The sequence below is a fragment of the Cucurbita pepo genome, chromosome 18 (assembly GCF_057944985.1).
Source record: "Cucurbita pepo subsp. pepo isolate OVF chromosome 18, ASM5794498v1, whole genome shotgun sequence".
Classification (NCBI taxonomy): domain Eukaryota; kingdom Viridiplantae; phylum Streptophyta; class Magnoliopsida; order Cucurbitales; family Cucurbitaceae; genus Cucurbita; species Cucurbita pepo.
Window position 1 is genome coordinate 12186768 of NC_141815.1, and position 15050 is coordinate 12201817.

General features: G+C 38.3%; 3 protein-coding genes across 7 annotated transcripts; 1 reads left to right on the top strand and 2 right to left on the bottom strand.

Moving 5' to 3' along the window:
* Positions 1-93: 93 nt before the first annotated feature.
* Positions 94-4848, bottom strand: LOC111780256 (membrane-anchored ubiquitin-fold protein 3). 4 transcript variants are annotated; one of them, XR_015413790.1, is made up of 6 exons: positions 4707-4848; positions 4377-4607; positions 3724-3894; positions 1896-1980; positions 675-796; positions 94-414 (listed from the first exon to the last, which is right to left on the bottom strand). XR_015413790.1 is itself a non-coding variant. In XM_087119717.1 (5 exons), the coding sequence occupies exons 2-4, from the start codon at positions 4504-4506 to the stop codon at positions 1925-1927; spliced, it is 357 nt and encodes a 118-aa protein (XP_086975843.1). In that variant the 5' UTR covers positions 4507-4607; positions 4707-4848; the 3' UTR covers positions 94-414; positions 1896-1924. The 4 variants fall into 4 exon arrangements, 3 of the variants coding, with proteins under 3 accessions (XP_086975843.1, XP_023516373.1, XP_023516374.1); XM_087119717.1 differs by lacking the exon at positions 675-796; XM_023660605.2 differs by lacking the exons at positions 94-414; positions 675-796 and having other exon boundaries at positions 1756-1980.
* On the top strand, positions 4778-9326 carry LOC111780255 (RNA pseudouridine synthase 7). Of its 2 annotated transcripts, none has more exons than XM_087119714.1 (12): positions 4778-5174; positions 5257-5300; positions 5385-5462; positions 5641-5741; positions 5885-5990; positions 6172-6250; positions 6393-6475; positions 7031-7096; positions 7588-7644; positions 8495-8602; positions 8744-8982; positions 9084-9326. In XM_087119714.1, exons 1-12 carry the CDS (start codon positions 4922-4924, stop codon positions 9184-9186), a joined length of 1317 nt encoding a protein of 438 aa, XP_086975840.1. In that variant the 5' UTR covers positions 4778-4921; the 3' UTR covers positions 9187-9326. The 2 variants fall into 2 exon arrangements, with proteins under 2 accessions (XP_086975840.1, XP_023516372.2); XM_023660604.2 differs by having other exon boundaries at positions 5903-5990.
* A 2436-nt stretch (positions 9327-11762) lies between these two features.
* Positions 11763-13472, bottom strand: LOC111780181 (bidirectional sugar transporter SWEET10). Its single transcript, XM_023660509.2, has 6 exons — positions 13323-13472; positions 13184-13220; positions 12889-13099; positions 12591-12752; positions 12393-12512; positions 11763-12320 (listed from the first exon to the last, which is right to left on the bottom strand). Exons 1-6 carry the CDS (start codon positions 13366-13368, stop codon positions 12036-12038), a joined length of 861 nt encoding a protein of 286 aa, XP_023516277.2. The 5' UTR covers positions 13369-13472; the 3' UTR covers positions 11763-12035.
* Positions 13473-15050: the final 1578 nt, after the last annotated feature.

Genomic DNA, 15050 nt, shown 5'->3' on the forward strand with positions numbered 1-15050 from the left:
AAATGGATGAATAGTCTAATTTTTTATATTTTTTATTAGGTAGTTGAACAATGTTACCCTAAATTATTATTTAAAGTTTAAATGGACTCCTCATTTACTTTTAAAATAATTTCATCATATTCAATGACTACATCTAAGTCGTGAATATAATATTGGGGGGCGTACTTCAAAGCTAAGCTTCCACATAATGGTCGACGTACACCATGTAGTTTGAGAAAGCAATGTTCTAAATCATATGTGACACTCGAATAATGAAAGGTATGTAAATGTAAACGAACCCGCCATGCAGAAGGGCCTTTCATACTTCCTTCGGCTGCAGTTTCCCGCCACTGTCGATTCCCCCCCCCCCCCGCTGAATCCTCTGTTTAAACAGATGCATCTATCTCTAAGACCAAAGGCATTGCCATGTTATCTCTGCATGCACCCATGAAAGCTAGTGTTAAGCAGGAACTTATTGCACCTATACGCACGCTAAGAATGAGCAACAATCACGAGGAGGCATCAAATGCGTTTCCCTAGTTTATTGATCTCAGTTTTGAAAGCAAGTCAGATTCGGAGGTGCAAGTAGTTGACGGAATTCTTGGAGGAGTTACGAGAAGCGTCCGACTCCCGAACGACGTGGATGGAGAGTTTTCGAAGAAGAGGAGGCTGAAGGAGTTAGAAGTTGTGTTTACCTCATGGTTTTCTTCCGCCCGCGGCGCTGGACGAAAATCATTCAATGGCGGTTCTTTTGCCCCCCGTCAACAGAGGCGGGTACTGAACAAGAGACGAGGACTTCGAACACAAATGCTTCCGCCTGGAAACAGTTTTTGGAAGGCAGGAGATTATGAAGGAGCTCATTGGAATAGCAGGGACTCATCAACGGGTATGGGTATGTCTTAGTGCCATGCTTCCCACATCTGAGTCCCTTCATTCCCAAAAAGTTTAAAAGTTTCTCAAAGTTTATGATTTCGGATGGCTATTTCCATATGATTCTCCCATGTAATCTGGAATTTCCACCACCGAATACATTCTCCAATGAAGCCAAAAGTTTTAGGGGATACAGAGGTCCCTTTTTCTGACTATTATGGGCGTACCATTTACTCGAAATGCCTCCTCTTTTGGACAATTTGGTGGATCATTGATAGTCAAAATTCAATCCATGTCGACTCTTCAGGTATTTTAATAGAGGTTTCTCTTGAGATATAAGGATACATATGGATCCTAGCGGAGGCAGTTATCGCAGCTGCTAGTTGGACAGCGGAGTTCTTCGGTGGATTCCAATAATCATCGCCCTTATCAGTGTTGCTATGGTAGGCAACGATGTAGGTATTTTCGCTAAGCATATCACCGAATATCAACTCACTATTCCTGATTAAATTTTTGTATCGATATTCATCGCAGACCTCAGTGGTCGTGCTTTTAGGGTTAATACCAAATCTTCCGTAGGATGGCATGCCAAATAAACAATTCAAGGCTGGCTGACCAGTTTAGAATGTGATCATTTAAAAGTAACATTGCAGAAAGAAAAACCCTTTCAAAGAAGTTTCAAATTGAAAAGGAATACACACAAAATTTACAAACGATGAGATCGCATCAGATTCCTTTTATAAATGGAAAATTTCCCATTCTACTACCTTCATAAGGACAACGATTAATCGTAATTAGGATACTGCTAGTAAAGTATTCATAGCACCTTATCAACTTAAATATAGCCCTCTTCTTTTAGCTGCAAATCCTCAAATAAGAGAATAACCAAAGAATTTTGAAAAATCATGAGAAAAACTTCACAATCATATAAAAGAGAAACATGTCCCCCACATCAATATTCCTAAACACATCATTACCAAATTACCAGAAAACATTTATACACAAGAATATGGCTAATAGCAACCGTGTTTTGGAAGATGATTTACCAAACGAATCATATGACTGGTGTTGTGTTTCAAAGTATGGAACAGGAGCAGACGATCTTCTGTTGTGAATTGTCAGTCTTTTTCTCTGTACCATCAACATATCGAAGTAAATATTTCATAGAACAGCAAAAAAATACCAGACTCATAAAAAACAAATTCTATCAACGGCCACAAGTTCTCCAAGGTTATGATTTAAGGACCACATTCAAGTTTGACTAGAGAAACTACTGCAGTCACATAAAATTGAATTAAAACAAGTAACACTTAGCACATTCTATTGGAGAGGGGAAGGAGTGATAGCGAGGATGCTGGCCCAAATGGGGTGGATTTTAAGATCCCACATTGGTTGGAGAGGGGAACAAAACATTCTTTATAAGAGTGTGGAAACCTCTTCCTAGCATGATGCGTTTTAAAAACCTTGAGGGAAAGTCTAAAAGTCTAAAGACGACAATATTTTCTAGCGGTGAGCTTAGGCGGTTACAATTGGAAGATTTGAGATTTTTTTTGAATTTTAGTTCTTTCTTCTCTAGCTTATTTTATATTTTCCAATGATTAGTAGAAGATGAAAAGGAAAAAAATAAATGATAGGAAAACAATGAAGAGGGAAGAAGAAGCAAGAGTAAAGAAAAGGGAAAAATCATGAGAATACAAAGAGTGGTTAAGGGTATATATCTGAATCCTCAGTCAAGGGTTATGCAAGAGCATCTTAGCTTTAGACAGGTAGAACGATGTATGTGTTCATATCTAGGCCAGACACTCAACAAATCCCTTTGTTCGCGCGCAGACATTCCTCAACAGAAGAATAGGAAGAAGACTATTGTTCACACATTCACAACAAACCTCAAACTTCATCCAACATCTATACTATATAGTAATTTGCCATTAGATTTCCAAGGTGATTAGTTAAATTTGCGGGGTTGACAGGAAATTTTATCTTCACTGACAGAGAAGAATAATAGACCAGCTAAGCCCCCTAGTTCTTTTATACTTGGGAATGTTTGGGCCAGCTTGTAAACATCTCGACCATTCTCACGGCACAATTGCCTACCTTACTACATTTGTTTACCAAGGTACCTTGTAGGAAATTACATCAGGAAATTACATGTAGCTTGAACCCATGCTCTTTAAGCTTTTCATTATTTACACAGGCCAACCCATGGCCAACCATGGATACTTCTCACTGCATACTTTGTAAGGGAGTAAAAGTCAATAAGATGATCATACGGCTCTAACTTTGTGAAATGGGTACAACCTGCTAGCATATCCTAACCACCCAAAGAGGGGACTAGAACACCCTTCTTCATTTAAAAGCCACAAACAATAGTTGAGGACAGGATAGAGAAAAAAAAAAAACAGGATAAAATCTGGAGAAGAAAAAAATGAAGAAAGAAGGTTCTCTAAGAGGCTCATGATATAACTCATGGGACTGCATGCTAAGATTCGGCTTTCTCGTTAGCACAGGTCGAGTTACAACTCAAAAGTACTAGTCAAAACTCATTGAAAGCAGAATAAGGATTTTGAAATTGTTATATCCCATTAACTCCAGGAAGTGTAACAAAAATGGTTGTTAAGAATTAGAATCAGATGAGTATTCTCCTAAGTTCAAGCCAAAAAACCAACAATTTGCTGACGACTATATCAGTTGAGAATGCGATTCCAACTCCTAAGACCACACTTATATAGACTTGTCGTATAAATCCAGAGTACGTGAAAAACTATGGGGCATTGGAGAAAGGGGGAAAGAAAACAATATTGAAGTAGAATTGTAAAGGGAACAATCAATGGCCAAGAAAATTATATTTATAGATAAAACCTCAAAGGAAATCACCTGTCTTAGCTTTCGCTAGGGATGGCTGTACAACAACATGCATTATGGTGACTCCTCCCGTGGACTCACCAAAAGGTAATTTACACTGACCAACAGTCTTGTTATTTTCCAAGATTTTTCCAGAACTTATCAGTTTTACTTCACTGGCTGCCTTCGGAGTGATTGTTTTGCCTAAAAACGAAAAAAAGAAAAAAAAAAAAAAAGAAAAGAAAAATCATCCCAAAAGGGAAAAAAAAATCAATATGAAAACAAAAGCAGAGAAAAGAAAAATGATAATTCGTCCAGTGAACGAAGACAATTCTTAAGAAACCGAAAATACAAGCATGAGTTCCTAACAGTAAAACGGCACACAACAAAAGATTCAATGTGCGTCCTCCGAATGACCGCGTAAATCAAGAATAACAAAACGACGTATAACCATCTGCCAAGAATAAAATATTTAGTCCTAAAAATAGCTCTCTTAAGCTAGTAGACTATAGTATTAAAAAAGAAGGATTGACTAACCATAGAACATGCAATATTAACGCCCGAAATTCACATACGCGTTTGCAGGAGAAAAGCATATATATATATATATAAAATAAAAAAAAGCCGATTGCAAATTTACTCATAGCTGAAAAGGTTAGGGAGAAGCTGAAGAGTAAATTTCGAACCTTTGGGCCAATCGGACACTATTCTCTGCTTGAGCACATCTATTGTCGATGCGGACGAGTATCGAAAGGGTCCAATATCAGAACCATCGTAGAGCCTGAACTTAATGTCAATAAAATCGTCCTCCGGCATCTGAGTTGAGTATCCTCAAATCAGGTACAAGTGTTGGATCCCGACCTTGAATTGATCGGATGCCCTAGAAGGAATTGAAAGCAATTCCAACAGCAACGAAGCTGGAGCAATTACAAGTGCGAACACCATGAAAGATCCGAAAAGGAGAGTAATTGTGGATAAAGTGAAGAAAAAACGAGAATTAAGAGGAGAGAAGAGACCTTATGAAGGCGTCGATCAGGCCAAGGCAGTTTTTCCTCCCGGCTGCAGGCTTTTTGGGAAGAAGAATATTAATCCAATGTGTATATTTCTTTCTCAAATTATGAATTTATAAATATTATTGAAGTTGTTGAAGTGAGGAAGAAGCCAAACTAAGCGCCCGCGAAGGCACAACTCCAAGGCAGACCGATTCTAAAATCGACGCGGTCTTCACTTTATGTCACGTCAGTTACCTGTGCTTATCTCGGCTCGGTTCGGTTCGGTTCGGTTCGAAACTTGTAGCATCCATACGCTGTCGTTTCGTCGTCTATCCTCTCCTCTCTTCGGTCTGACTGTGAGTATGGCTTCCGTAGAACAGCTGAATAATGACGAGCAAAAGGAAAAGGAAGAAGAAAGCATGGGAGTAGGAGAGATCATATGGCAAACCCCTGCCAACCCCCCACAACGAAGCGATTATATATTTCACAATGGTACAGACTAGATGCCCGCTTCTGTGGGCCTTTCTTTTCGTTTTACATTCCATTTTTGTTTTAATCAGAGTTCTTTGATTAGGGAGGCGGCACGTCAGACCTTACTACTTCGAGTTCATTGCTCACGTAAGACCTTAAACTTTCAGAAATGTTCGACTATTGAATCTAATTTCAAACTCTTCATTGGAAGTTCATAGCTGCAATTTGCAGGTTAAGAATCGATGGGCCGGCAAAACCATCGTCGACTTGTTTGCTGAAGAGTTCAAAGGCCGACCTTACGAGTATTTTGTATGTTTTTTCCTTTCCGTTTTTCCTCTATGATGTGGTCATTTAGTTTCAGCTTTTGTCAGTTATTGTTTTGTTGATATCAAAATATGGAGTTCTAATATGCACTGAATATGATTCTCGTGCCCTCATACATTTTTCCTTGTTTTCATGCCTTACTGCTTGGAACTTTATTTCTTAGGTTGATGCAGTCAAATGTGGTCGCATACAAGTGGATGGGGAGATGGTGCCTGTATCATATATAGTTAAATCATCTCAAAAGATAAGTCATTTCCTGCATAGGTATGTGTTCTACACGTTGTAATTTCTGGTAGGATCTTTAAGGCTTATGGTTCCCGATTGGTATAATTACGTCCAACTCCGTGAGTAGCCTGGATGTGATTCTTTTGAATATACATTCTATAAAGTTATCAAACTTGTAATAGATTTTCTACGGGCTGTAGGCATGAACCCCCGGTAATGGCTTGGGACGTGAAAATTCTCAAAGAAGAAGCAGAAGTGCTGACAGTTTGCAAGCCTGCATCTGTTCCGGTGAGTCAGATTGATAGTATGAACTTCGTCTAATGCCGTTAGTTATGCAAGTTGTGCAATACATTTCTGTAAGCATTTGAGTCTTAGTGAACGGATTCCTCGTCTGTTGTTTGTTTTTCTTCTAAGTTGATTTTACCCTTACTTTAGGTTCCTCTAACTAGCAAGCTCTAATGTAATATAGGTTCATCCATGTGGTCAATATAGGAAGAACACAGTTGTCGGTATACTTCAGGCAGAGCACGGTTTGGCACCTCTATTTCGTATCCAACTTCCATGTCCTTCCAGAAGCTATTGTTCTCTTATTTAGTTCTGTTATATTGATAATGGAGAAAACACTTTTAACATACTCTATCCACTGGCTTGAAGAGCAATCCTCTTCTTCCCTTGACATGACCATGTTAGCTATACATCGACTAGACCGGCTTGTTTCTGGACTTCTTATCCTTGCTAGAAACGCATCCAAAGCTGACCTTTTCAGACAACAGGTATGCCTTGTACTTAAGATTTTTCATTAAGTTATATTGTAAATGACTGGGAGATACATTTTCATGGAATTTTTATGAGGTGCATTCTTCTCAAACATTTTATTCGAACATGCACTCTCACTACTATGTTGTTGCACATTGTTTATAACTGCTTCAGATCGTTGCAATTGGACAAAAATTAGAAGGAAAATTAACTTTAGCACAAATGAATTAGTTAAGGAATTATAACTTCAACAAAAAAATCACTAGTTCAAATTCCCACCTTGGCACTTGGACTTTCGAGGGAAACTAAATTGTAGTTGTTATGATGATTGAATGTAAAAATTTATTAGAGAGAATTTGAAACAAACATAGTAACAATTATAAATCTACTTGAATAAGCAATTTTAAGATAACAATGTCCATTTGCACAACAAGTTTTTCCCAGTAATAATCTTGCCCTGTTTCACTGTGTATAGTTAAATTCAATTTGTCATTGCTTTCTCGTCCTCTTCTGCCCATGCACAAACGAGGAACTGAAGAAACTTATATAATAGGAATGTATGCATACTGCAGATTGAGTCTGGGCTGGTGAAGAAACAGTATCTTGCGAAGGTAGTGGGTGTATTTCCAGAAGAAGAGGTATTTCTTCTTTGGGCTAGTCAAGTCATGTTATTTTCTCCTGTCTTGAATTATTTATCAAATTGTTCCTTCGAATGCAACTAAACGTAAGGGTTACTTTTAGATTCTTCTTGTAACAATCTAAAAGGATCCTTTTGATAAAGGGTAATTTAGAATGTTGACAATGTCGAGTCTACATTCCAGAAGGGACCCGTGGTTGTCTTGTCCTGACTTGCTAGCTATAGGCGTGTGCATGAATGTCTGCTTGTGGCTTGTGCTTCTTATAGACATGTGAGGCTGTTAGTACAGTATGAGATGAAGCCTTTTTTACACTAAAGGGAAATAAATTTGTTTCAAAATCTTCTTCACCTTCAAGGATAATACCAATCTGGAGCACTGTGGTTTGATTTTTTTTTTTAATGTTTAATGAAGTCACCTCATAATGTTGCTCTTCTATTTCTATTAGGCATCTCTCTGATTATCTGCTTCATTTTACCTGGATTTAATTTCAGCAAGTGGTTGATGTTAACATAAATTACAATGCTCGAGAGGGAAAAAGCACAGCGGAGGTGAGGCTTTATTTTCTTCCTTTGTCCATGTGAACTTCAGTTACTTAATAAGAGGAAGTGGATGTTAAGGAAGGAATTTACTTTTCTGGCAACCGTATATAGTAGAAGAGTCAAAAAATTGTACTTACAAGTTAAGCAATTGAACTTACATGTTTGTGTCTAATAGGTTCTAAAAACCTTTCAAAGTATATAAACATGTTTGTGTCTAATAGGTTCTAAAAACCTTTCAAAGTATATAATAGGTTCTTGAACTTTTAGTTTTGTATTTGATCCCTAAATTTTCAATCTTGTGTTTAGTAGGTGTGTAACATATTCAACGTTTTTCTAAAATTAACAAATTTGTTAGTATAAGTAGAATTTTGTGTAATAGGACATTAAACTTTCAACTTTGTGTCCAACAGATTTGTAAATTTCTAAAAATGTAGAATAGGTTAATAACTTGTTAGACACAAAAAAATTGAAAATTTATGAACTTATTGGATACTTTTTGAAGTTTAGATACTTACTTTATGGACCTATTTAGCAGTCTAAATGTTGGGCCTATTTGAACCAACTATGGACCGATCTTGTAATTTAGCCTTAGAATAAAGATGGGAATTTACTTGGTAGGGAATGGTTATGTTTTCATAAAATAAGTCTGCAGCCCATTAACCATCAATTTACTCTCTGTTTCTCTCTCACTAAGGACGACTGTTTGCAATTCCATAACCATAGTATTAACATGGATAAAGTTTGTGGGAGATATGTTGCTCCGTTGTCTGGTAGTTTGGAGTCCTCTTGACTGGAAGCATCTTGGTCTGGATTTAGTATGTCACTTGATATCGATACTACAGATAGTTGATTCTTGCAGGATACTCCAACAAAGGGGAAGGCCGCTCAAACAAAGTTTACCCGCATATGTTCCGATGGAGTCCATAGCATTGTTTTATGCGAACCAATCACTGGCCGAACTCATCAAGTAAAATTTAAATCTTGACTTGTTGAGAACATTTTGCATGAGACGCCCCTCAATGACATTTTGTATGTTTAAGTGATCCATGTATACTCCCACTTCCTTTTGATGTTAATATCAGTGTCTTGTGGTATACCTGCAATGCAGATCCGTGTGCATTTACAGTATACAGGGTATCCTATAGCCAACGATGTACTGTACCTTACAAAAGAAACGTCTGGTCATTCCGTGCAAAAAACAACTGCAGATGGGGCTGCTGCAATATCAGCCTGTTCTCGGGCACCTGATATTCAAGAAGATTGTGTTAATGCACGCAATGAAAAGTCAAATGAAGATTTTAGAATTGATCCCATGTGTACTAACTGTCCAAATTTGGCTCCAAAGGGGTGAGAAACTTTGATCCCACTGGAAGCTTTGCTGGTTTGTTTCCACTCGAAACGTAATAGGGTCCATGATTAACGCATTAAACATGCTTCGTTTTGTGCAGATACGACCGGGAAGAAGAGGGCTTGTGGCTACATTGTGTTCAGTACTCCGGACCAGGTTGGATCTACGAATGCCCATATCCAGAATGGGCTTCACTTAAATAGCATTTTTTAAGGACTTGTTAGACACAAAATTTGAAGTTGGGGATGGTATGTTGAAAGTTCTACGATGTATTGACACAAATTTAAACGACTAAATGTGTGATTTCACCCAAATTATGTAAATAAAATGCAAGTGAATAGAAGTCATGATTGTGCAAGTAGAATATGGTGAGAGAAAACACAGTAGATCGGTGAGAAAATTTGTAGGTAAGGTAAAAGGGAGAAGGTAGGGAAAGAAGAGAGTGTTTGAAGAATAATTAGGGGAAAAGTAGGTGACGAGGGATTAAAACATAATTTATGTATTTTATTAATTGAAATTGGGAGAGATAAAAAGCGTGTGAGAGATATTATAGGTCTTTGTTGGATGGTTGGATTGCATGTGCCCTAATTTGGAGGATAGGGTGAGTGTCAGAATGTTTAATGGGCCATCTTCTGTTCTATTGCCCTACAACTGTTCAAATGGATGATGTCATCCTGTCCTATATTATTTTTCAATTTTTTAATTCCGCCTACACACAGCTGTACGTTTTCAGTACGACCTAACTGCCTACGTGGCACAACCATCCATCTGGAAATTGTTTTCTTTTTCTTTTCTAAATTCATAAAAATTAAGACCAGAAGAGGACAAGACGCCCTTCACAAATGGCTGCAACATGGAGAGAGAGGCTACGGAACATGTACTTAAATCTTTTCTTTCTTTGTTTCAACAAACATCAAATTTTTTAATCAAATTAAATAATAATATAAAGAGTGGTTTAAAGTGAAAGGGAGGGAGGATGTGGCGGCATTGGGCGGTGAGGCAAGTGATTAGCGGAGGTAGGCACAGGGACAGCAAGTTTAAGCATTTGGAACGTTCGGCACACTCGGTGGCAGTGGATTTTTAAAGAATATGCGACAATGCAACAAGGCAAAGGCAAAGGCGTAGGCAAAGGCAAAGGCAAAGGCAACCCCAGCAGCATCTGGTTTCCAAATCTTAGTGTTCCGCAATCCGAGTCAGGCCACTACTTTTGTATCGTATGCTCAACACTCCATTGGGCATGTTTATTCGCATCTTTTGAAGATTCTGATTCCAAACCTATCATCATCATCATCATCATCATCATCAAACTACATCCTCCGTACACCTAATCAATAAAGATTTTGAAACTGGAGTGGGCCGCGGGATTGAAAAGCCGAATCTTAGACCTTTTGCGGCCAACTTTATGATGAACAACAGACAGGAAATGGGTGTTTTGCATTGCGATGAAAGTGAGTTTATTTATGGTGAGAGATTCGTAGGATTGCGTGGTTAAAGCGAAAAAGCAATGAGGGTATATTGAGAATTTGGGGTTAGAGTAGCTTTTGGTGAGGTCGGAGGGTCAAAGATTCGAAGCAGGTAGGTAGGTAATAGCAGCAGGTAGCGCAGCGGTGTTAAGTGTAGAGTGTGTTGGAGAGTGGAGGGCTTATTAGATTCCCCACTATAACGCTGTTAGATTCCAAAACGCAGCAGTGTTAACGAACCCCCCTTGCACTTCCACCTTCCACCTGCACCCAACAAATGCTCTCTAAACTAAAGCTGCTGCTTAACCTTAAATTTTTCATCTCCCTGCCGTCTATCTCTGTAGTGCTTCCACTCTGGGTTACCTTTTCTTTAATCTCCACCACTTTGAGTTCCAAACTTTAATTCGCTATCGCCTAATCACAACGCTTCATCTTTCCTAACATCAACCAACCATTTTTATTACATGTTTTGGACTTCTTCCTCCATAAATTCACTAAAATATTCTTTAATTACCACATCCTTCCAATTTCAACAACTATAAATAAAACTTATCCCAACTGTATAAATAAACTTATCCCAACTGTATAAATAAAACTTATCCCAACTGTATAAATAAACTTATCCCAACTGTATTGCATTCAATTGTGATGATGAAAGAAGTAATTAACAAATTCAAGGATCTTAAATCTCACTTCTTCAACCAAACAAAAACCCACGGGGATTAAAATATATATCTACCACAATTTATTATTACAAATTATTTCTTCCATCTTCAACCACGCTAAAAAAAAAAAAAGTTATAAACTAGACAATATGTTTTCTTTTAATATTCAAATAAAGCAACCCTTAATTATAAGTTAATATCTTGTATTATTAATAATTAACCATTATTCTCATTATTAACACTAAGTTATTATAATCGGTTCGTAGTGTATGGTATTGTGTTTTTAGATTTTTGTTGGTTATTGTTGTTGAATACAGAAAGACAAGTATTTATTTGTTTAGGAATATGCGTGTAAGTCGTATGGAATTCAATGTTGGGCTTGTTTTAGATAACCGAATGATTTTATTGGGACAAAATAGATTATCAATCACGCTCACTCATATCTATATCTAGAAAGCTACAAATTGCACACATTGGGTCCTTGTATCATTATCAACAAATCTATCGTGACGTATAAACTCAACTAACCAACATGTTATCGATTCGATCAAAAGAACCATTTCCACGTAAAAAAAAAAATAAATATGGAAAGATTAATATTTGTTGTCCGATATTAATAATGAATGGATGATATGATAGAGAATGAAAGGAAAATAAAAGAAAGGGAAGAATAAGAGGTTTGATTTGGAAACATGAAAAGTTAGAGATGATTAGAGAGCGAGAGAGATAGATGAAAGAGAGAGGGTTTAAGTTCTCTCTTGTGGCCGGCTTGCGGCGGACGGGACAACAAAACCAATACTACTTACTATGCTACTACTACTACGCTACTAATTAGTTGATACACCAACCACCACCCTGATTTTAACTAACTAACTAACTAACTAACTAATCATGATTAACAACAACAACAACAACCCACACAATTGATCAGCTTGTTATTTCTTCCTTCTTCTTCTGAATGTTGTCAATCACGGCTTCCACCACAACGTCCACCACCTCCATGCTTGGCTGAAGAACCCCCACCGGGCTTAGCTCCGTACACACCATCGTCCCAAGCTTCACCGCGTCGATTATTTGCTCCGACAGTTCGTGAAGCTGCTGCGCCTTTGGCTGCTGCTCTTCTTTCACCGGGATGCCTTTCTTTGCGTTCTTGAATATGACGTAGAGGATCATCTGGATTATGCCAAACACGAACCCCACCACGTTGGGAAGCTGCATGCACCATCCAATTGTGATGTTGATGATTATTATTATTATTGATAGAATATTAATAATTGGTCTTACCGCAATGTAATAGTCCTTGAGAAGAAGGCCGTAAAAGAACCACATGACTGCGTTGAGAGTGAGAAAGAAGGAGAGAGCAAAGGGCATGTACTCCACGCTCTTGGTCTTGATCACCTTGCCCTGCATGCATCCAATTGTAAATAAGATGACGATGATGATGATAATTAATTAATAGGAAATTATTATTAATTATGTTACCATGATGAAAAGGGGTGCAGCGAAGACACTAAGGTTGAACACCAAGCATATCCACCCAAGAACCTTGAGACGCTTCTCTCCTTTGGCTAACAGCAGAGTCAAAGCCAGCATCACCCCGAACCCCAACACATTCAACAGCACTACCAACTTCGCGGTTTGGAACTGCGGGATATATTTCATTCATTCATTCTTTAATTCTTTATTTATTTATTTATTTATTTATTTCCAATTGCAATCATAATAATAATAATAATAATAATAATAAGAAGAAGAAGAAGAAGAGGAATTAGTTAGTTACCCTCAATTTTGTGGGGGCGTAGAATATGAAGACAAGGATGTAAAGGGTCTCAATTACACAGCCAAAGGAGTTGATGGTAATGAGAAAGGTTGCGTTGGTTTTGAGAAGGGCATAGTAAATCCAAAGCATGGCGCTGAATAGTGCAACCACATAGGGTAAGGATTGGTATCCTTCCGCGGACTTCTTCTTGTATATCTTGTAAAAGGTTGGCCTGCGCCCAGAACATTGCATTATTAAGCATCATGGTTAATACACACAAGAAGGCAGGTGAGACAGAGACAGAGTTAGCGCTTACAGTGGAGCTAGGAAGACCATGAAGGAGATAATGTTGCCTGCAAAACAAGAACATGAAATTAGGACACGATACATGCAAAGCATGCATGAAAGTTAAGTAAATGAGGAGGAGGAGGAGGAGGGGAGGAGGAGGATGGTACCTAAAAGGCCAAAGACAAAAGCCAGAGTTTGGGGGGGGATGGCCATTGGAGCTGAATGGGGGAGTGTTATTGAGAGAAAGGAGAGAAGGAAGGGTGGGGTGTGAAAGGAATGGTGGGGAAGAGATAGGTTTTATAGTGAAGAAAAGGGGAGAGAGAGAGTCAAGTGGGTGAGAGTGTGGGTACACATGAGGTTAAATTAAGCTTTAATTTCCAGTTGGTTGGTTGAATACCGGAGATGGTATTAAGAGGCAGGGATTGGAGTATTAATAGGTGCGTATTCTATTAATGTGCACATTTGGGGTGCTCATCTTCAGCCCTAATACACACAACACTACATCTTTAGTCTGTTGTAAGTACCATGAAGGGTACATCCACAACCATGTTTTTGGTAGCTTTCTGATGTGTCACCCACCAAATGGATTTAAGGCCTCCGTTGGAAACTAAATCCCCTTCCCCCACCCTCCACCACCACCACCACCACCACCACCACCACCCTGGATATTACAATACAATACAATACAATTCAAACTAAAAAATAATTGATTACAGCTAGGTAGCTACCCCATGAGCCACTTATCTGATCCACATCATATGTTACATCTTTTTTTTTATTATTTTTATTTTTTCTAAATTAGAGAAGGGCAAGTGGAGTTGTAGATGCATAAATATGAGAAAGTGTGGATTGAGCAAGCTAAGCATCTGGTGGTTTGAGCAGGCAGAGGGCAAGTGATGAGGCGTTGTGTGGTTTATTTGGATTGTGGAAAGATAAATTTGAAGATAACATAGAATTGAATGGGGAAATATTGGTAATAATGTGTATGGGGAGCACTAGCGGGGAGATGAGAGTCGGGGAGAAGCAAAGCCTAAGTAACAACAACTATTGATTTAGCGACAAAAACTAAGTAGCCACTTTTTTGGTTGTTATTCTGCTACGGAACACCACCCTGCCCCTGCCCCTGCCCCTGCCCCTGCCCCTGCCCCTGCCCCTGCCCCTGCCCCTGCCTCTCTCCATTCCCTCCATTCTTTCTTCACTGCAACTCCTCATTCAACAAATAAATGAATTAAATAAAATGAATTAGAATTCCCACTTGCTCAACTTGCCCCCCCCTCGCATCTTCCTTTCATTCCCAGATTTACCCAGAGATTCTCTTCTCTCCCTCCCACGCTCTTTTGATGTGTAATCGCACTTCATGGTGCTCATCCCCATCACATTTCTCACCCAATCACACGGTGCAAAAACCCATCTCCCTCCCCCTCTTCATCATCATCACCATCATTATCATCATCTTCTTCTTCCACAATATTCTTTCTTTCTCTTCTTTCTCTTCTTTCTCTGAAAGCGAGGATTACCAGAGATTAGGTGCCCAATTACGGCAACCCCACACAGTTCGGCCAATTCCATAAACAACACCACTGCCAAATTGCTTCCTTACGGAGTTTGGAACATCCAGGGGGAATTCTAATTTCCCATTCCTTCACAACTAAACTAATGCCACTCTTATTTTCTCATTCAAAATAAAAACAAATAAATCATTTGCCCTTTCTTTAATTCTTTCAACACATTCTATTTTACTCATTTTATTTTATTTTATTTTATTTTATTTTATTTTATTTTATTTTATTTTATTTTCGACCTTATTATTCATTACCCACCACGCATTCAAAATATTAACTCCTTACTTTATTATTATGTAGCCCAACAATTGCGTCAACCTTAATCTAATCATT

Excerpts from the sequence above, each read along its gene's own strand:
- LOC111780256 (XM_087119717.1), bottom strand. The coding sequence starts at position 4,506 with ATGCCGGAGGACGATTTTATTGACATTAAGTTCAGGCTCTACGATGGT. Across the intron at positions 3,895-4,376 it reads AGTGTCCGATTGGCCCAAAG|GCAAAACAATCACTCCGAAG; the intron begins GTTCGAAATTTA and ends TTTCGTTTTTAG. Across the intron at positions 1,981-3,723 it reads CCTAGCGAAAGCTAAGACAG|AGAAAAAGACTGACAATTCA; the intron begins GTGATTTCCTTT and ends TTGATGGTACAG.
- LOC111780255 (XM_087119714.1), top strand. The coding sequence starts at position 4,922 with ATGTCACGTCAGTTACCTGTGCTTATCTCGGCTCGGTTCGGTTCGGTT. Across the intron at positions 5,175-5,256 it reads CGATTATATATTTCACAATG|GGAGGCGGCACGTCAGACCT; the intron begins GTACAGACTAGA and ends TTCTTTGATTAG. Across the intron at positions 8,603-8,743 it reads TCACTGGCCGAACTCATCAA|ATCCGTGTGCATTTACAGTA; the intron begins GTAAAATTTAAA and ends CCTGCAATGCAG.
- LOC111780181 (XM_023660509.2), bottom strand. The coding sequence starts at position 13,368 with ATGGCCATCCCCCCCCAAACTCTGGCTTTTGTCTTTGGCCTTTTAG. Across the intron at positions 13,221-13,322 it reads TTTTGTCTTTGGCCTTTTAG|GCAACATTATCTCCTTCATG; the intron begins GTACCATCCTCC and ends CTTGTTTTGCAG. Across the intron at positions 12,753-12,888 it reads ACGCCCCCACAAAATTGAGG|TTCCAAACCGCGAAGTTGGT; the intron begins GTAACTAACTAA and ends TATATCCCGCAG.